At 32.6% G+C, this 21,139-nt stretch overlaps 2 protein-coding genes across 3 annotated transcripts; both read right to left on the reverse strand.

The window, feature by feature from the left end:
• Nucleotides 1-10,170: 10,170 nt before the first annotated feature.
• On the reverse strand, nucleotides 10,171-13,733 carry LOC145123635 (melanoma-associated antigen G1-like protein). Of its 2 annotated transcripts, none has more exons than XM_079058841.1 (7): nucleotides 13,498-13,733; nucleotides 12,291-12,339; nucleotides 11,923-12,166; nucleotides 11,688-11,840; nucleotides 10,791-10,896; nucleotides 10,544-10,596; nucleotides 10,171-10,442 (listed from the first exon to the last, which is right to left on the reverse strand). In XM_079058841.1, exons 2-6 carry the CDS (start codon nucleotides 12,336-12,338, stop codon nucleotides 10,572-10,574), a joined length of 576 nt encoding a protein of 191 aa, XP_078914967.1. In that variant the 5' UTR covers nucleotide 12,339; nucleotides 13,498-13,733; the 3' UTR covers nucleotides 10,171-10,442; nucleotides 10,544-10,571. The 2 variants fall into 2 exon arrangements, with proteins under 2 accessions (XP_078914967.1, XP_078914968.1); XM_079058842.1 differs by having other exon boundaries at nucleotides 10,544-10,658; nucleotides 13,498-13,712.
• A 1,593-nt stretch (nucleotides 13,734-15,326) lies between these two features.
• On the reverse strand, nucleotides 15,327-20,114 carry LOC145124755 (Translation elongation factor EFG/EF2 protein). Its single transcript, XM_079060212.1, has 19 exons — nucleotides 19,648-20,114; nucleotides 18,872-19,093; nucleotides 18,667-18,788; nucleotides 18,443-18,593; nucleotides 18,296-18,367; nucleotides 18,079-18,174; nucleotides 17,904-17,992; nucleotides 17,764-17,830; nucleotides 17,625-17,663; nucleotides 17,350-17,520; nucleotides 17,191-17,265; nucleotides 17,049-17,117; nucleotides 16,848-16,969; nucleotides 16,567-16,692; nucleotides 16,335-16,455; nucleotides 16,113-16,213; nucleotides 15,983-16,043; nucleotides 15,829-15,882; nucleotides 15,327-15,658 (listed from the first exon to the last, which is right to left on the reverse strand). The coding sequence occupies exons 1-19, from the start codon at nucleotides 20,047-20,049 to the stop codon at nucleotides 15,560-15,562; spliced, it is 2,259 nt and encodes a 752-aa protein (XP_078916338.1). The 5' UTR covers nucleotides 20,050-20,114; the 3' UTR covers nucleotides 15,327-15,559.
• Between the last annotated feature and the right edge of the window lie 1,025 nt (nucleotides 20,115-21,139).

Here is a 21,139-nt window from a genome sequence, read left to right on the forward strand (position 1 = left end):
TTTAAAAGTTAAAATTCAACCCTTATACTATTTATAACATTAATGGTTAATTATTATATATATATGTATAAGATCAAGTCGTTTTACCGTTAGTAGGCCTCATTCACGAAGCCGGTCTATAAGGGGGTATAAGGTTGTTGCCTATAAAATGGCAACTTAATGGGTGTCCATTCTCACCCACTGCTTCCTTGATCGGTGGAGGGTTGTTAGCCGAACGGGTAGGACAATGACTTTAAATTCTCATTAAAAGTATAATGAATATTATAAAGTAACTAAACCTTTTATAAATTCCCAATCTTAGTTACTTTAGGAAAATGTGAATATGGTGCTAACCCATGAAATTCACACTTTGTACCTTACCAAGTCGTTGGTGGAGCGTGTGTGGTTAACCGGCACACTAACTTGGACTAGTAAGGATCACGAAGGGTGACTTAATGTTTATCATAGATCGGTGGAGCGTGTGTAGTTAACCGGCACATCGATTAGGTGATAATATTAAGGGTACCAAGTGAGTTTGCATGGTTATTCACACCTTGTTTTGTGATCCTCGGCATCCCAGTCACAAAACCTGAAGGGCACAATCGAGATTGAAACATGCCATTGAAAAGTTCAATGAATCTCAAAAGATCTAGGAGTTTCAAATCCAATTAAAACCTAATAAATTATTTCGTTTTTCATGGTGGAAATTGGTGAATCGTCATTCACCTACCTTCAAATATTTTATAGCTTGGATTACGGCATCCCTCTTCCAAGTTATAAAATATTGTGTTGGGTCCTAGCCTTAATATTTCATATTGGGTGTTATATTAAGGACTTGAATCAACTAACTTGATTTTCTCCCATTGTAGATGTCTGGTTCAGACAACTATGATCTTCCCAAATCGCTTAAAACAAGCTTTCCTCTTGAAGATGATGTCCCTCAACATCATGCTTCACTCCCTCCACCTCCTCCATTTATTCTCCCTGACCCACAAGCCCGAAGACTTGAAAGGTTCAAGGTCACTCAAGCTCTACTAGAAACGAAACATAAAGATGGAAGACTTGTGTGCACTCATGTCTTAGGAATGAAGTCACACATTGACAGGTTGAGAATGTTGGGTGCTGTTATTTCAAGGAAGTCCGTTGTTGACTGGGTTCTTCAGTCACTTCCTGAGTCGTATGGTGAGTTTATTAAAGACTACCATATGACAGATCCTGACATAACCCTAATAGATCTTTCTTATTTGCTTGTTGCTGCTGAATCAGCAATGATTTGGCGCAATGGTCAAGAAAATATTGATGGAAGGTCTAATTCTCAAACTTCCATGGACATGGACAATGGTAACATTGGAACTCCAGAAAATCTTTCTCGTCCCAATGGAAAGGGATCGGCCTTGGTCAACCCGGTTGACCAAAAGATAAAGGGAAAGGCTAAGTCTGTGATTGTCTCGTGTACCATTCCCAAAGAGTCTATATGTTTTTATTGTCATGAGAAGGGACATTGGAAGCGAAGCTGTCCTGAATACCTGAAATATTTGAAAGCAAGTAGAGACAAAATGTTTGACTCGGCTTCAGGTAAGTCCACTATCTAACTTTGTTAAAGTTCCTAATTGTTGATTCTTATTACATGATGTGACTAGGTTGCATCTTGATGTTTAGCAGGATCGAGCAAAAGGAAGGTTAAAATAAGAGTGTGCTGAATATGATCACGAAGATGGATTTCTATCGCATGGTTCGAGGATCGGATTTTTGAGCTACTACTTAAAAGTTATGATAGATTGCTAGGAAATATGTAATATCATAGTTTACATTTGAAGATGCATTGTAAGGAATATTTTTCCGCATTTTAATAAAGAAATAAAAGTTTTGTTTAGTTTATTTTATATTATATCCCCTTACAATGGCATTTATGGAAAATTGATGTTTGTATGTTTCTAGCAATATTGGAAATATAAGTTTGATTCTCTCATATGTGGTAGTGTCTGAATTTACCAAATGAGGAAAGGTTCTCATCACCCAAGCTTCAGTTAGACAGAAACTTGGAATCATACAAGTTGTATTGTATGATGGATGAGAATTTTCATCTTTGTAAAAATTGAGACTAATTCATTGATCACATGCATATGTGAGTCAATTGAAGGACTAAGGAATTAGGTACACTGGGTGTGTGCTGGTCAAGGTCCACCACAAAGATCAATTCGTCATGATTTACTAAAGAATAGTAAATATGGTTATACTTATAAGGTTAAGTATAATTCTGTAACATTGGAAAGGTTTCAGTGTATGGCAGAACGGATGAGATGAATCAAATTTGGCAGAAAGATAAAAGTTTCTCGAATCTGAAAAGATGGGAGAGTACTTTAGTATCATGTTTTTATGATCATCTTAATGATTATGAAACCATATCACAAATTCATACTCTAAGGACATCTTAGTGCATTGTTATGACTAAGATGAGGGGTCATGAATTGTTGGAATGGTTAAAATCAAAAAAATGGATCATACATGTTTTTATGATCATCTTAATGATTATGAAACCATATCACAAATTCATACTCTAAGGACATCTTAGTGCATTGTTATGACTAAGATGAGGAGTCATGAATTGTTGGAGTGGTTAAAATCAAGAAGATGGATCATACTTCGTTCCAAAACAACTCTTAGAGTCATAATCCAAGATTGTAACATTGAGTGACATAAAGTAAGGTTTAAAACACTTATCAAATGTAGTGTAAAATGTTTTCTACTCCTGTACATTTGAAATTGGTAAGTTGTGATGTCTTGGATAAGACAAAGACCAACTAAGACCAATTGTGTGAAGTGTTTATCTTGATAAGAATCTGCACTATCCCTTGAATATTTGTTTTGTCAAGGAATGGTTCTTGACTAGGGAAACTTATATGTCAAGAGGACAGTGGGAGTCTTAAAGATCCTGAAAGGATTTCAAGATTTAATCAAGAGTAAAACCTGAGTTTTATCACTAGCACACGACTTAAGGTTTGAAACCTATTAAGTTGACATAATTCTTGTTTCTGTGTCTGTTCCTATTAAGTTGACTATGCATATGAGTTCTGTTAGTTCTAAACTGTGTGCATAACAGCTTGGAAGCATTGGTGGGCCTTGTGCTACCAGATGACAAGAAATTAAGATTGAACAAGTTCAATCCATGTAAGGCTGAATTTGTTACTAACCTTGTCTTGTGATTATGGTTTTGACAAATTCACATGGATAGGAACTCATACACCATAAAATCTAAGTGTCATAAGGTTTCTCTCCGATTCATGAAAATGATGGTGAGGAAATGCTTTCACTAAGAAGATTTTAAGTAGATAGCAATTATGATGTTTGCATTCTCAAAGTCGTTAGTGGAGCGTGTGTGGTTAACCGGCACACTAACATGGACTTGTGAGAAATGGCAAAGGTCTAAACTATTAAGACTATGATTACGGCATCCATTTTCATAGTTCTGGAAATTGTTTAGACACACATGTGAGCTATCTAAGAAAGGGTGTACGAATCTAAATTTCAGAAGTCCAGCTGATTTCTGGAAATATGTCAGAGCAAGTGGGAGCATAAGTGTTATGCTGATAATCATCATGTTAGTGGGAGCATGATTATTATGTTTAGTGTTGCAAGTTAGCAATGTTAATTATAGAAAAACAAAAGTTTCAATTCGTAAAGTTGTAGGGGTTGAAAAAGTTGTTTTGCTATAATTAAGGGAGAGGAAATTATACTTCATTTCAATTCTAAAAGCTTAGATTGAGTTTTAATCATCTTTAGTCAAGGATATATATATGAATTTTATGTTGGAATGGTTCAACATAAGGAAATTCTATATATATTGCGTTCTCAAATTCGATTATGATCACGACATCCCTCTTCATAGTCGATTTTTGAAAACATGGAAAATAAAAAAATATTGTAGCAAAAGACTGATCCAGTATCAGGTCTTTATGTGAGACATCGTGAATCGTGTCCCATATGCTTCGGGTATAGGATCGGTCACATGTGCTATAGTATTCATCCTTTCTAAATTTTCCAAATGCTCAGAGCATTAAGAAGGGAAAAGTCTAGAATTGGATAAGACTAAAATGATTAAGCAATTGTCGAGGACTATCTAAGGCTCACCAAATATTGGTTGCTCAGGGACAGTTGGAAGTATAGTGTTAAATTTTGGAAGGACCATATGGATATATTCTGAAAAGAGGTAGCTCTTGTTCAGATATGATAATCAAAATAGGAATATGGAAATTTTCCATATTGGGAGTTGGATATTAAGAATCTATGAGAAAGTTAGAAACTTTTATGCAAGAAGGATGTTCAAAGCAATGTACTTTGAATATGAGAGTTCGTTTCCATAGAGTTGATCTCCTTTGGAATCCTCTGTAATGACTGATGACAAGGTTTTGGTGACCTTGTGCATAATCATTACGAGAGGATCAGTGCATATAAGTTTAAAATCTAACAGTTTTGTTTGGTAAATGGTAGGAATTAGGAATTCTTACATTTACAATAAGGATTTGGGATTGTGAAATGAGCATCATTGGAATCATGTTCAATTGATCTATTTCACAAAGTAAAGATCATAGACAAACATAGTGTGCATACTTGGAGTATGGCATAACTATTGTTTAGAAAAACAAAGTGTACATGCTAGGAGCATGGGACGACTGTTGTTTTTGTTCAAGTATTAAGTTGATTATTTGAAACATTATACAATGAATAATGTGTAATCAATATGGTGATAAATAAAAGGTGGTTTTATTTATATTCAAAAGGGTTCTGAGACCATATTGGATTCGATTATTATTGTGTTTCACTTTGCATGTTTTGACTTCCAGAATAGCTAGGTTATTCTTTCCGAATGACTAAGTTATTTAAACACTCCACAGTCGTTCATATGTTGGAAGTAGGTATGAATTAAGACTGTCATGAATCGAGTTTGTAGATGGCTAAACGTGTTTAGACATAGCAATGGTTGCTACAACATTCATGAGTACTCATAAGTTATGAGTATTGGAATTAACCCACGCTCACTTGTATCACTTCATGGAATTTATATCGAGTGATCGTGAGACGGTAATATCATATAAGTCTTCAAACCTAGAGATATGAGTTGTTGCCTATGAGTTGGTTGTGCATTGATTGCACGTAAACGCATCAGTAACTTGATGTTATAAAACGTGCCTTTGTGTATAATTCAACAAGTAGTAGAAACAAGTATATGAGTCGAAGTTTATCTGTTCCTTCTAGTCCTTGGAGGATTAGAAGCGATATCTGGGCCCCTCGATGATTTTGTTTTGACCTATGTACCGGGCCCGGTCAGAACCTAATTGATGTGTTCAATTTAGTTCTTTGTCAAACAAATCGGAAATCGAGAAACAAACTGCTGGACAATAAGTACGACGTTGTTCCATGTATTTGTCCGGCTGATATCATGAGAACAGAGGATTATATGATCACTTATCTAAAATGGCGCTTCATAGTTCAACAGAGTTTTCGAGAGCTACGATTGCTGGTTGGTTCCTGAAGTAACATACGCAAATACAGTTATTAGACTTATCCAAGTGGGAGACTGTTGGATAAGGTGTCTAAGTCCATAACTTATTTGCTATATACTTGACCCGACCCGGCATGGTCCATTTGGGTTGCACTTCACCCAAACTGTTTATGGATAATTTTATGAGAATTGTATACTTACGATTTATTAATATATTATAAGTTATAATATATTAATATAAAGTCATGTTATTTAATTAGTTTTAATCTTGATTTAATTATGAATTAATTTAGTGATTAAAAGGAAGACTAATTAAATCATGGGCTATTATATTTATATGGTGTGGGCTAATACTCATTTGTTAATGGGCTAAGCTTATATGGAAGTCCATGGATGATCCATGGAGCTTTTAACCCATGGATCCTTGGAAAGGAAAAGACATGGGTTATTAGGGTTTCACCCTAACCATGCACACTATATAAACAAGCTCATGTTGCATGAAATAACACCCTAGTGTGTGTGTAATAGTGGTGGCCGATTGCTAAGTGTTAGTATACTCTCTCATACATTTTCCAAGTTTGTGGTGATTTGTGATTTCCATTTGAGGCATTCACATTATTGGTGCTTGGCTCTCAAACTCCAAGGAATCAACAATCAACAAAAGGTATGTAATTCATCTAGTCCTTTTATGTTTAAAAGTACCCCATGCCATGCTAGATAGGTTATAAACCTTGGAAAATAATATTTTGCATGTACCTTAGACAAACATAGATCCAAGGTTATTAGGGTTGCATGTACACTTAGGAAGTGTTAGAATGCTCAAAACCCAACAAAACTGAGGTAGACTTCAGATCCCCAGCTGTTCCTTGTTCAAAACTTCTTGGTCTTCAAACATTTCCTCGCCAAATCCCCCTTCCAAGCTAAGAAGCACACCAATATAGAGAACAACACGAATTAGGGTTTCTGAATTCGAGGGGAGCAGTAAGAGAGGCTAAGCGGGATAAGTGATCCTTAAATACGGTGCAAACCCCCGAAATTTAGGGTTTCATCTGCCAGCTCCTACTCGTCAAGTCCCCTATTGGACTCGGCGAGTAGGTCACTTAAACACACGGACCAACCCGCTGCTACTCGACGATTCATAGCGCCAACTCGTCGAGTAGACCTTCAACGTGAAGTCTAAAAAGAAAAATATTAATAATACCTGACGGTTGGGATGTTACATTTAACATCCCAAATTTCAGTTTCAAAAGCTCCAAATTTTTGAACTTACACAACAAAGAACACCAAAGGGCCGAAAAGTGATGGATTACATCTAGGAAACCTTCCAATTTGGTCATAAAAACTAACAAACATTTATCAAAATAGACAAAATTGGTGCAACTTCAACAAACCATTTAAGGTACATATAAAATACATGGTGACTTGTTATCGTCGTTTTAAAAGAATTTTAGTTTATATAATTTAATTCGTTATACGTTAGGGCCTAAGGGGCTTTTTTTCCCGGTTCGTCTGGGCATTTGAATCCTCAGGGCCGGCCTTGGGTCCATCAGTCATTTGCATGATTCATGCGTATGTAGGAATACTAGCTTTTGGCTAGACAGGTGGTGTGGAACAAGGATGTTTAGAGACCATTTTCACAGGTTATTTTCTTTATTAGTGAATAGAAATGGTTATCTTCATATTTTTTGGTCAGAGAATGGTTGGTTTTTAATTGTTGCAAAGAGCTTCGTGGGGGTGTCGAGGAAGAGCAATTTCATTCATTAATTCCGAAATTATATAGAATTTAGTGTTCTAAAGTAATGGATTATTGGTCTTGGGAGATGGATGTTTCGGGTATCTTCTATGTTAAATCTCTTTGTGCTTATATTGATGATGGTACTACTATCTTCAACATTCATTCATACTCGGTGGAATCGCTTAGTGCCGATAAAGGCTAACATTTTGGCGTGGTGTATTGGTCTTGATCGGTTGCCTATGAGGATTAACTTAGAGCGTAAAGGGATTGATCTGGAGTCTACGAGGTGTTCATGTTGTGATGGGTTGTCGGAGTCGGTAAATCATGTTTTCTTCTCTTGTGTTATTGCTTCTCAATTGTGGCAGCGTATTGTGAGTTGGTTGGATCTTGTTCCTCCTTTTAAGAATTTTGAAGAGATGTTTGAGTGGATTGATGTTATTCATGTGACGCCTTTGAAGCGTGGTATTTTATTCCTCGATTTGCTATACGGTTACATGAGTGCTTTGGTGTTATCGTAATGTGGTAGTGTTTCAATATAAGAAATACCAAAATGATATGATTATAGATATAATTATGATGTACGACTTTTAATTGGTTTTGTTTTAGGAACCTGAAGGCTTCTAGAAATTGGATTGCATAGTTAAAAGAATCCATTGAAGCTTTAAATGTTGTTTTTTTGTTCCTTGCTAGCTTTTTAATTTTATTCATGTTGTTCCAAAATATATATATATATATATATATATATATATATATATATATATATATATATTTCAATAGGTCGAATGAATAAGTTGGTTCAACGCTTTCTAAAAAGAAACAAACAAAGAAAGATGTTAAACGGTAAATTTTAAAGGTTATTCATTTAGTGTTTAATGATTTGAACTTGTTAAAGATTAAAAGAACGTATGGTTTCTTAAACGTTCATATGTGACATTTGAATTGTTTCATTAATAGGTTATTAAATAGTCTGAGTATATTTTAATCTCAATGGTTTCAATTTTGGATAGTTTTTTGTTTAGAAATTAGTCAATTTTTGGGTATGAATGTATGATGACATAGTCAATCGTTTTAACTGTTTTTGGTTATGATTACATATACAAATTCCATTTGTTCACCCGACATCAACTTACCAATCAAACTGTAAAGTCCAAAAAAGGAGAAAACTAAAAGGAACACGAACCAACAGTGAGTAATGTTCTAAAAAAGAACACCAAACCAACCGTGAGTAGCTTTATAAATCTAGAGAAATTTACGGAATAAGAATTACTATAAATCACAAATTCATTTCTAAGTGTTGCACATTCAAAATAAATATAAATTTAAGGTAATACTATCAAAAAAAATGATACAAGTATATAACGTAAAGCTAAAAGGTGGAATGAACGGGAAAAAACTCAAATATTTTCTATACAGTTAATTAAACCAATTTTAAATAATAATAAAAATCAGATCATTCCTAAAAAATGTTTAAATTCATGAACTTTTCTTTTGAAACTCTCAATTATATCCTGGTTTCAAGATGTATATTTTAAAGCATCCACAAACACCTACACACACGCGTTATTTGTAACACAAAGATTTGTACAATTTATTCAATATTAGGATTTTTATTTAAAAAATAATAATAATAATAATAATAATAATAATAATAATATATTTATTTAAAAAAAAAAAAAAAAAGATCTTGAATGGTTGCTACTTCCCTAGAAAGTTTTGAAAAAGATTTGCTTTGTTTTTCTTCCCAATTAATAAAAAAATAAAAAGTTAGTATACAAATGATTAACGATTTCACCTCTTTTTTGCTTTTTCTTCTTGCTTTCTCTTTCTCCCTCTTTAATTCTCTCTCTCTCTCCATACTCTTATCTTTCATGGCTAATTTTACATAAAAACTTACATTTCACTTAATTTTAAAGATAGATAGTTTATTTTTATAATCAATATTAAACACAATATGTATTGATATGTACTTTGAGCATCTTGAATGGAAGGTTTTCTGAAATGTCACATATTAAAAATCAAACCTAAAAGTTGTTTTTTACTATTGAAGTGATTTTTTTTATTTTTATTAATCATTTTTTTTATTTTTTTTTATTCTACTATTGAGCTTTGTATTTTGTACAATTAACCATCCTTATTCAATAATGTTCCTATTGTACTCCTTTATTGTATTAAAAAGCTTCATTCATTTTTGACTAATTTTTTTATTTTAATATAAAATATAAAATATTAAATTTGTAGTAGTCATGTTGTATTTTTTTATTCTTTTATTTTATAATTATATGTGTAATAATCCTATCATCTTTAGTTTAAAAGATATCCATCATTTTGTTAAAAATAAATAGCATTCATCATCTATGTATACCATATCTGGTTATATTACAATGAATTTAGAAAATATTGTCCTCCAACGGACACAAGCAAAAGTAAAGGGTTATTGATATCAAACAATTCATTCTATTAACGAGTTCAATAAAATATTCATTAACATACATAAAGCAATACAATAGTGGATGATCCGATGACTACGTAAAGGATTAATTAAAGGATGTTGCAAGAAAATTGTGTTATTCTACATACATTAAGTAATATGAGTATGGATGAACTAACATTAAAGATGAACCTATATGGAATGCGAGAAGCACAAACGATGTCTATACGAAGAGAAGAAAGAGTAACATTAAAAATTAACCTATTCGGATTCTTTTGTTGTTTCTTACCTTCAAAAAAAAAATGTTTATAAAGTTATCTGGGAACGGTTTGGAGCTAATCATTTATGCTCATATGGTTAATGTGTAAGAAGCCTTTGCCCTTTTGTAAGTGAACCTTTATATGGCGATGTTTTGTTATGAAACAGAATAAAGGTAAAGAATTTGTAATAATTATGTAGGAATAAAGCTTTGATGGATGAATATGTTTTTATTATATTCTATGACTCAAAAAAATTAGTACTCAATCATGAAGTTAAATCACACATTCACATCTCTATGGCCCATTCTACTATTCTAGTACGAAACATACAACATTGTACATACATCACATGTAACATGTTTAACCAGTTGAAATTTGGTTTCATAATTCGGTGAAACATTGTTGCACAAATAAGCATTTGAAGATTCTTCTAAATTTTTTACAAAATATAAAACCAAAAGGGTTAGAGTTTCCACTAAACTAAATTAAGCAAATTGGATACTAGTCAAGTCCAATTGCAGTCGCCTCACTCGTGACAATCTGCCATATCACAAAATGAATTTATATAAAATAATCATAAATGTCACTCAATAACAAATTAATCATTGTGTTTTTTTTAGTTGTGGGACTGAAACTGATACCTGTGATAAGGAGTCTTTAAAGCTACTGCTAAGTGTGGCATCCAAACCTCTTTCTGCAAGCTCATAAAACAATGTTAACCCTTCGGGGCCATTACTTTTATCCTTGTGCAAATATCTACAACATTATAAGTAAATAAATAAATAGTTACAAGTAAGAAACTGATTTCCTTTAATAATATAATATAATATAATATAGTATTGAGTCCACCTGGCTGAATCTGATTTTATTAAAAATTAAAAATAATACCTTTGTTGGACAAGTGTTTCCACTGTCTGTTTGATATTCCCAAAATCAGTGTGCCTTTCATCATTCTGTGACATACCCAATCGCCCTAAATGGTGCCAAAGACTTTCTACAATTCATAATCAACACAAATTCATATTAATTATATATAATAATCTGAATAAATGATTCTTAAAAAAATATACTTGAGAAAATGACAGAAGGCTTGGGGAAATGCAAGTAGAATGTAAATGAGGGGAAATTTGTAACAATTTTTTCTCCCATTAAGTTTTATATGGATAAACTGGTTGAATGGGTAATGATGTCTGTTAGAATAAAGTACTGTATACATATAGTCTCTTTCTTTTTTGATGTGAATAAACCGCCTGAATGAGATAAATGACCAATTTACCCTTCGTTTAAGCAAACATGGAACATAAATCATGATCTGCTTGAAGAAGTTATAATAATACCTTCAGTAATCAATACACAGAGTAATCGAAATGAGCAGTACCCAAAAGACAAAATCATTAAATGATGAGATGATTAAAAAATATGACCAGTTTACCCTTACATTCCAAAAGAAATTTTTCACAATATTCATCAATTTTAACGTGAAAGAAGTTGGGAGAAAAGAAAAAAAAAAAAAAAAAAGAAGGGCAAAAACGTAAAGATTTAGAGTCTTAATACATTAAGCCAGGTATTTTTGGCTTAACCATCAAGTCATTCTATCCCAATTAAGACAAAAAGAAACAGCCCCTTATTTTCTTTACTTTCTCTATTAAGTGTTCTTTCTGCATTAAGTAAAAAATAAACACCCATATATAGCTCATTCCATTAATCCAATTAAGTAAAAAAAGAGCACCTAAATGTGTTGTTGAAACATAAATCATGGTCTGATTAAAGAAGTTATAATAATACCTTCAGTAATTTTGCCTCCAGCAAGATGAACAATGCCAATAACAACAAATGCAAATCCAGTCAAGTTTGATTTTGTTGTATCTTCAACATGCTTTTTGTAGACTCCAGGATCTAGTTGACTTGTTATAATGTATGATTTTAAGTCAGCAGAACCTGAAAAGTGATGACAAAATTACAAACATGCCATTATGGCATTATCAATAAACCACAAGTTTGATCAATTTCAGTTGCTTACTCTGTGAAGATCGGGCCTGATTATTTGATGAAGGGCGAGAACGTTGAAGCTCCTTCAAATTATAACCAAAAATGGTTGAAAGTTTTGCAGTGGCTTTGTTGAGAACAAGAGTTGGAAGATATCTATGGTGATAGTTTTTTGTTATTAGTTGACTTAGTTCTTCTCTCTTGATTGGGCATCCAGAATTCTGATGTGTTTTAAAAAGAATATAGCGAATTACTTCTGCAACAAGCTTGTCACCTTCCTGGAGTCGAAACATTTATGATATTCAGAATGGAAAAGATTATTGACTATTGAGCCCTTTTGATTTGAAAAAAGAAGGAAAAAGTATGCATGGATTGTATTAAATGTTTGAGGGATGAAGTGACCTCTTCTGAAATACCAAAAGTAGAGAAACTTGCTTCTGTGTTTTCCATCCTGAAGCAAAAACATGGTGTAAAAAGTTTGTTACAATCCAAAAATCGCATGATTAATTGTTAATAAACAAAGAACAATACAGTAATAGCATGTTGATACAAGATAATTAGTGAAGAAAAAGGTTTTGTTAGGGTTTAATTGTTCATTTATTCAACAATGTTTCATATTTTTCCCTGACAAAGTGTTTTTTTTACAAAATATGCAATTAGGTTTCATCTTAATACCAAAAGATGTAATAAGTGTCTGATGCACAAATTAGTAGAAAATGAAACATTGTTTCATAAATTGGTAAAAGAACATTTTTTTTTGCAAAAATAAACATTTAACCAGTGCCACATGATCCTTACAATGTTGCAGATTTTGATGTGCACTTTGTCTAAAAAGCACTTTGTTGCATAAATTGGGAAAAGGTTGTTGAAAAAATGTAAAAATGGTCATTTAACCTTTTTTTATGCTGCAACAATCTCTAAAGGGTGTTTGAATGTGCATCTAAAGTGATTACTGTGTTAGAATGTGCATCTAAAGTGACTACTCTCACTTTCACTTTTGAGTGTTCCAACAAAATCTGATTTTGATTCCCATTTTTCAATCATTTAGACAGGGAGTTGTCATAGTATAACTTCAAATTGCCCTCTAGAATCATCTCTCCTCTGTCTTCCCTAATCATTCATATTTCCTCATATGCCATCTTCCATCTTACACTTGAGACCTATTATTCTAATTCACATTTTGTTTTGTGAAAACAGTCACATTTCGAGCAAAAACCCTAACTACAAACCATTAACCAGTTCATCGATTCATCAACCAGCTAATTCTTATATAAATATCGTTACGAACTAACACAACAAAGAAATTAAATTTCAGAATCCGTAACAAAGATGGAGTAACATGCAAAACACCACAAATTACCATGAAAATAGTTTTTTTTTTTTTTTTTTTAAAACACTCATCAAAGCCTCATTCCTTTTATAGATCGTGCACATAAGCTTCAATTTGAGAACTACACTACAATGGTCGAGATCCACACAATTCATATGAAGTCTTATAGTGGTACACTACTAAAATTTCGACCTACATCACCAGTGCAATCGGAGACCATAACTGCTCGAGTGTGAAAACATGATCAGGAAGCATATTATTTGTGAGATGGGAGCGTACCTGTTGTGATGAAGAGGAGCGACCGCACAGAGGCGATAACAGCACCGTCGAGGTGCACGTGTGCGGTGAAGAAGAGGAGCGACAGCAGTGGAGGTCGCGACCGGGGTGGGTTTGGCCGGCGGTAGAAGGCAGCACAGGAGGAGAGGAGGGTTGGGGATATTCTTTGGAACGACGAAGAGGGAGGGAACACGACGTACAGATTTGGGGAAAAAGGGATGGGTAGTAATTTCACTCTATTTACAATAGGGCCATTGGTCAAATTTTACCTTTCTTGTTTATAATTTATATAACATTTTTTGCACTGTATTTGCACTGTATTTATATAGTTGAATACATATTTAGTAAAAAAAAAAAAAACATTATTTTTCACAATTTTTTACAAGTTATTCGTCATTGAATACTATGCTGCATATTTAATGAAAAATTGACAACTCTTTTTTCCTATTTTTATACGGAAAAACTATCATGCATATTTAATGAAAATTTGACAACATTTTCATAATTTTGAGTAGTTATTCAAGCTACATGTATATACTATTTAATAGCAGCATGCATATTTAGCGAAAAAAATCAACAATCACTTTGTTATTTGTACCATTTTTGTACAGTTAAAGATCTACATGTATAGTTAGTGAAAATATGAGAAAATTTTCTTTATGGTTCTAACCAGCTATTCACACTATATTTATATAGTTAACAATATCATGCATATTTTGTGAAAAATCAACAAACTTTTTCACAATTATGGGGTGTTCGAGATTGCTTATTTAGCTAAATAAGCAATTTTTTTGACAAAAGTGTTTATTAGTATGTGGTGGCGAAAAAAAAATTAAAAAGTATTTGGATTATCTTATGTGTAATCAGATAAATTGTTTTTTAAAAAGTATTTATATTATCTTATATATGTAAAGAAAAATAAAAAATGACATTCTTACATAAAATTTTTATATAGTTCATGAAGTAGACGAGTTTATTTAAGAGTGGTCAGGAGAATGGTAGGTTTGGAAGATATTATTGTCTTTTTTAAGTAATAAGCTATAAGTTTTTTCAAAAAAATGGTCATAAGAATAGTAGGTTTGGAAGATAGTATTGTCTTTTTAAAGTAATAAGCTATAAGTTTTTTCAAAAAGTTAGAAAACTTTTAACGTGCGTTTGGTTGTGAAAAATTGTTTTTTTTTTTTTCAAGAAAATATTTTCAAAAAATAAAGTTGAGTTTTTAATTTCAGTTTTCAATGAAAATTTTAGAAAACACGTTTACTTGGAACCGATGGAGTTTTCATTTTCCATCTTAGAAATTTAGAATATTTTAGAAAACTGTAAAATTCACTTTCCTAATTTACATGCAATTTGGAAAATAGAAAATTTTCATTTTCTTAAAAAAAATTGAAAACTGAATCAATCAAAAACGTTTTCAAAATTTTATTATAATTTGAAAAAAAATTGGAAAACTAAAAAATTTTCCGCATATCTTAAATTTTTTAAAATGACTTTTTGAATTATTTTTGAAAGAAACTAAAAAGCTACTTTTAAAAGTGCTTATTTGCTAGCCAACTATTTTTTAGACTTAATGATCTTTTTGAAAAGTCCATAAATGCTTTGAAAATCCTAAACACCTTCTCATATTTAGTGAAATTTGACTAGTTACCCGCGCTATATTTATATAGTTAATACCATCATCCATATTTAGTGAAATTTGACAACCTTTTTCACGATTCTGGTTAGTTATTCACGCTATATTTATAATTAAATACTATCATGCATATTTAGTGATTATTGTTCTGAATATAACATTTGGCATGGCTCTTTCATAGCCTTTGGCAAATCATTCCTTCACAATAAATATAAGTGATTATTATTCTGAATGTGGGAAAGTTGTGGACCTAAGTTTTAGGTCAATCAATCTAAGTAACACAGTTTAGTAAAACTTGTATATTCTATGAGGATTTATTTGGTTGTTACAAAATTACTGACCAACTTTCGGTCTCAACAAATAACAAGCTCTTAGTACAAATATATCCTAGAAATTTCTTTAAAAAAATAATAAAATATATTTCCCATTAGATTATTCAGCCTTGGGTTTATGGGCGTTGATCAATTGTGTTTGCACATCTGCAGAAACTGGTGAGTGTTCTTTGTATTCCATGGTGAATTCACCCTTTCCCTGTATAATTTAATACAAACAACAAACCCATATATATTTTAAATATCTAACAAACTAGTTGAGTATATATCTATCTACTTAATTTTGACTACCAGTACTTTTTTTAACTATTAATTTATTTGGTAAAATAAATAAGTAGGTAGGTTGCTATTATGAGTAAAGAAACTGACCTGTGTCATGGAACGAAGAGCTGTAGAGTATCCAAACATATTGTTCAGTGGGACCTGAAACCCAAAATATATATAAATATAATATTTATTTTTTTAAGTCTTAATACTGAGGTGAGGTGTATGGTTTGTTTGATAAATGATATGATTTACTTACAAGGGCATTGATGACAGAATCATCTCCATCTTGGTCATTTCCAACAATTATGCCTTTTCTCCTGTGGTTATATAATAATATAAATATGGTTTAAACAGATAAATGACAAAAATTACAGCAGTAATTTTACCTGTTCAAGTCACCAGCAACAGTGCCCTGAAATTCTGTTGGCACTTTCAATTCTACCAACATCACAGGCTCCAGTATCACTGGCTTGCATTTTGCATAACACTGTTTGTTTCACATTAACTCACACAATTAGATTACCTTTCTTTCTTTCTACTCATTTATGAATATATATATATATATATATATATATATATATATATATATATATATATATTGAAGCTACCTGTCTAAAAGCATAAATTGAAGCTAATCTGAAAGCAAGTTCACTGGAATCCACAGCATGAGAAGCACCATCTGTCATAACCACACGAATATTTTCAACTGGGAATCCAATCAAAGAACCCCTGCACATATACAATTAAAACAAGTTAAGAGTTTTTTAAAATAAATATAAAGGTAACAAAACAAACACAAGTATGATTATTATTATTATTATTATTATTATTAGCACTTACGAATTGGCAGCTTCCCTGAAACCCTTCTCAATGTGTGGGATGAAGTTGGAGGGTATAGCTTGTCCTATTATCATGTTCTCAAATTCAAATTTCCTCTCTGATCCAGCTGGCAGTGGCTCCATATACCTATCATTTTACAAAAACATATTTAAGAAAAAGCATACCAAGTAATAATAGATTGTTGAATTTAGACATTGTACTTTGAAATCTATCCAACTAGGGCATTAAAAATCTACCAAATTTTAGCAATGAAGTAAATATATACATTTGGTGAGTCTTACCCAACCACCCTTCCATATTGACCTTGGCCTCCACTTTGCTTCTTATGTAAATAATCAAATTCTGCACGTTGTGTAATTGTCTCTCTGAAGTTCACACGAGGCTTTCCAACAGTTGCATCAACCTTACAACACATAAATAAATAAATAATTGTTGATTTGTTTCAAAGAAAGTGATTTTTTTTAACCAAAATAATGGTGTACCTTATATTCCCTCTTAATGCGTTCCACATAAACTTCCAAATGCAACTCTCCCATTCCCGATATAATTGTCTGAAGTTGACACAAAATTTAGTTTCAAATAATAAATATTTTTATGATGAATAAATATGTTAATATTAAATACCTGACCACTCTCGGGGTCCAATCCAACACGGAATGTGGGGTCCTCTCTTTGAAAACGATTCAAAGCTTTTGAGAACTGAATATTTTTTTTATGATAAATAAACATTAATAGTTTCAAAGAAAATGTTAAAAATTAATATTTTATATTTGGACATCATACTTGTTTTCCGGAATCTTTTGAAACAGGTGAAACAGCTAATGACACAACAGGTTCCGGAACATTCATGGAAGTCATGGTGTATTTGACTGATCCATCTGTAAAAGTATCTCCTGATGCACAATCTAAACCAAATACTGCTACAATTTGACCTGCATGAGCTTCTTGAATGTCCTGAATGGTAATTTCCATAATTAAACATTAAAAAAAAAAAAAAAAAAAGTCATAATTATTTATTCATGTATCAAAAGTAAAAAAGTTTTAATGGAAATTAGTACCTCCATAGAATCTGAATGCATCCGGCCTAGTTTCGATACCTGTCACAATTTTAATATAATAAACAAATAAATAAAAGTATGTTTCTATTTTGTTGCATTTAACACATTTCTATATCAAAAACATCTATCTACAACTCACTTTAATTTTCTTTCCTGTATTAATATTTGTTATGAATTCGCCTTTCCTGAGAATACCTTCATAGATTCTACAAATTGAAATAAAACCATCAGTTATACTTATTTCAAAACAAATGGACATAAAAATTCAGATGAAAATACCTTAAATATGTCAATTGACCGAATTGTCGTTCTTCCAGTTTAAAAGCCAATGCAACCATTGGTCCAGCTGGCGTTCCAGACAGCTTGACCTGTCAGCATCCCAACCAAAAATTGTTACATCATATAATAGCCATTGGAATATAAACACAAAAACTCGTTTTATAAAATTGGTTACCTTTTCTTCCTTGTTAGATTGGTCAAGGGCAAAATTGTCAACTTCAAGTGGATTAGGCAAATAACAAAGAACGCCATCAAGAAGCGGTTGTACTCCCTAAAGAGAAATTAAACAAAAAAAAAATGTTTACTACATGCTGAAAACAGGAATGTTTAAATTTAAAGAATAAAAAGTATTCCTATCATTTCAAAGAAAAGTACAAAGTGATGTTACTTACTTTATTCTTAAAAGCACTACCCATAAATACTGGTATAAATTTCCGTGCTATAGTTGCTCTACGAATAGCTGCCTGTTTCAAATTACATTTTATACCCCAGAAAGTTTGTATAAATTACATTTTATACCCAAAATGCTAATAATATACCTCAAGATCAGCAGCTGATATAGGTTCATCATTAAGGAATACTTCAGCAAGCTGATCATCAACATCAGAGACTGCTTCAATTAACTCACGTCTCTTTTCTGCAGCCATTGCTTGCATATCAGCTGGAATTTCTTCTGTTACAACTTTTTCACTGCCAAAAAAATATAAAAGTCACTATCTTGTTAAAAAAAAATACAAGTTAATCTTGTAAAACAAATACAAACCCGCTAGAGCCATGAAAAAAATAAGCCTTTAGTTGCACAAGATCCACAAGACCCTGAAAGTCCTCTTCCAATCCTATTGGCATTTGCACTGCAGCACTGTGATGTCGAAGCTTTTTCCTTGCCTAATAGAGAAAATCAAGGAAATAATATTATATTTTTTTTTTACAAATTTGCCCTTGTTGTTAATGGGGAAGAAAAGAAATACCTGATTGAGAACCTTCCATGGATCTGCCCCCATTCGATCAAGTTTGTTGATAAAAGCAACTCTTGGAACTTCATATCTTCTCATTTGTCTATCAACAGTAATTGACTGACTTTGAACACCACCAACACTACAGAGGACAAGAATTGCACCATCAAGAACACGCAGAGCTCTCTCAACTTCAATGGTGAAGTCCACGTGACCTGGAGTATCGATTATATTTACCTGTAAATAGTAAAAACAACATGCTTTTATTGCTAAGTGAAACAAAAACCAAATCTTCCAAGCAGAAACAATGAAATCAATAGAAGGATTAAGAAAGTCATAAAGCTAGAAACAGAAAACACCTTATGAGTAACTTAAATGATTGAAGATACAACTCATATGAATCCTAAAAACGATCATTTCACCACTTTAAATGGATATAAATCAAGAAAAAACACCCAAATCTACATTTTCAGACCAAGACCTATTTCCTTAACCTACAGATCAAACTTAACATATCATAAAACCCCATTTCTACTGTCTACTAGTTCAAGAAAAAGAGTAACAAAGCACAAATCATGATCCCTAACTTCCAGAAAAGAACATACGCATCGACTTGTGAGGGTGCATGATGAATTTGAATTAAAATTGGCGAGTTCCTTCAACTTTAAACAACAGTTTGACAATTTCATCCAACTTTATAGAAAAGTAGCAAATCTGGCACTGATTTGGATTTGCACTCAGGAGGTTGCACTTCGAATTTACAATGAAATAAAAGAAGGAAATGAAATCACCTGATAATCTTTCCAAGTGCAATAAGTAGCTGCGGACTGAATAGTAATCCCTTTCTCTCGCTCCAATTCCATCGAGTCCATCTTTGCACCAACGCCATCTTTCCCTCTGACCTCATGAATCTCGTGAATCCTCCCCGTGTAAAACAAAACCCTCTCCGTAAGCGTCGTTTTTCCCGAATCAATATGCGCCGATATTCCGATGTTTCTCACTTTATCCATCGACTCCTTCCACCATGGTTCCTTATCATCCTTCGCCCTCACGGCTGGTGCAGCGGAGTAGTGACGGTGGAGATGGAGGAGAGCAGTGATGGGTGATGGTGGTGTTGGCGATCTTGATGATGGATAGATGGATGAACGTAGAGTGTATAGTAGACGCGTCGTAGAGGATCGCGATCCAGCCATGGTGTTGGGGGTTTAGATGCGCAGTGATAAACCCTACTGGTTGTTGCGAAGAAGAGGAAGGAAGATGAATGCGACGGGGTCAGTTTGTAAATATTAAACAGATTCATTTAGATCCTTACAGTATAGTTAAACTACATTTATTCCCTCGACTTTGTGAGTAATATATTGTAGGTACAATTGTATATATATAAAATTTGTATTCCTAAATTAATCCTATGGTTTATGATAACTAGATATGTTGTCTATGCTACGCATTGGTCGTGTGCGTCTGATTTGAGTGTCGTTTTTGTTTCTAAATTAATAGGCGTCGTTGATGACTCTTTTAGTTAATTTTGGATTATTTTCATACTGATAAACAATCGGAGACGGATAGATAGAGGGCAGGAAAAAAACAAAAAAGTTAAATATGAGGACCAATATAGAAAAAATATAACAAAAGAAGAAAATGACAGACAAAAAAAATGCAAGGACGAAAACAGTAAAAAAAACATGAGTTTCACTATTTCTAACTGGTTGTTGACTATTTTAGCGGAAAAACTCGGGCTTTGCCCCGGGCCATTTTTTGTGTTTTTTATGAAAAAATGTAAAGTTTTGACTGCAATGACCAAAGTGTCAAAATGGCTAAAAAATTAAAGGGGTTGGAGTTAGCAAGTTTTTAGAAAAGGGACCAAAGTTGTCAATTCCATAAAATTTTGTGGTCAAACTTTGAATATTAAAAGGTTCCTAAAAAATGTAAAAATTTTTATTGCAAGAACCAAAAGTGTCAAAATAGCTAAAGAATGAGGAGCAAAGTTGACAAAAAACATGGAACTTTACTATTCCTAACTTTGAAATTAAAAAAAAAGGACCAAAACCAGAGGGACGAAATCTGCCAAAGCCACAAAGTATTGTGGCAAAATTGGAAGGTAAAAGAAAATAGACAGAATTGCAACATCACCCATAATCAGGGGACCACTTCTGTCAAATCGTTAGGAACTTTACTGTTCCTAACTTTAGACATTTTTAATATATATTAGTAAAGAACTCGTGGCTACGCCGCTTTTTGGGTAATATGGGAAAATCACCAAACTTTAAAAGATATGTGCTGAAA

Source organism: Lactuca virosa, chromosome 7, assembly GCF_052849685.1.
Source record: "Lactuca virosa cultivar CGN04683 chromosome 7, Lactuca_virosa_CGN04683_v6, whole genome shotgun sequence".
Taxonomy (NCBI): domain Eukaryota; kingdom Viridiplantae; phylum Streptophyta; class Magnoliopsida; order Asterales; family Asteraceae; genus Lactuca; species Lactuca virosa.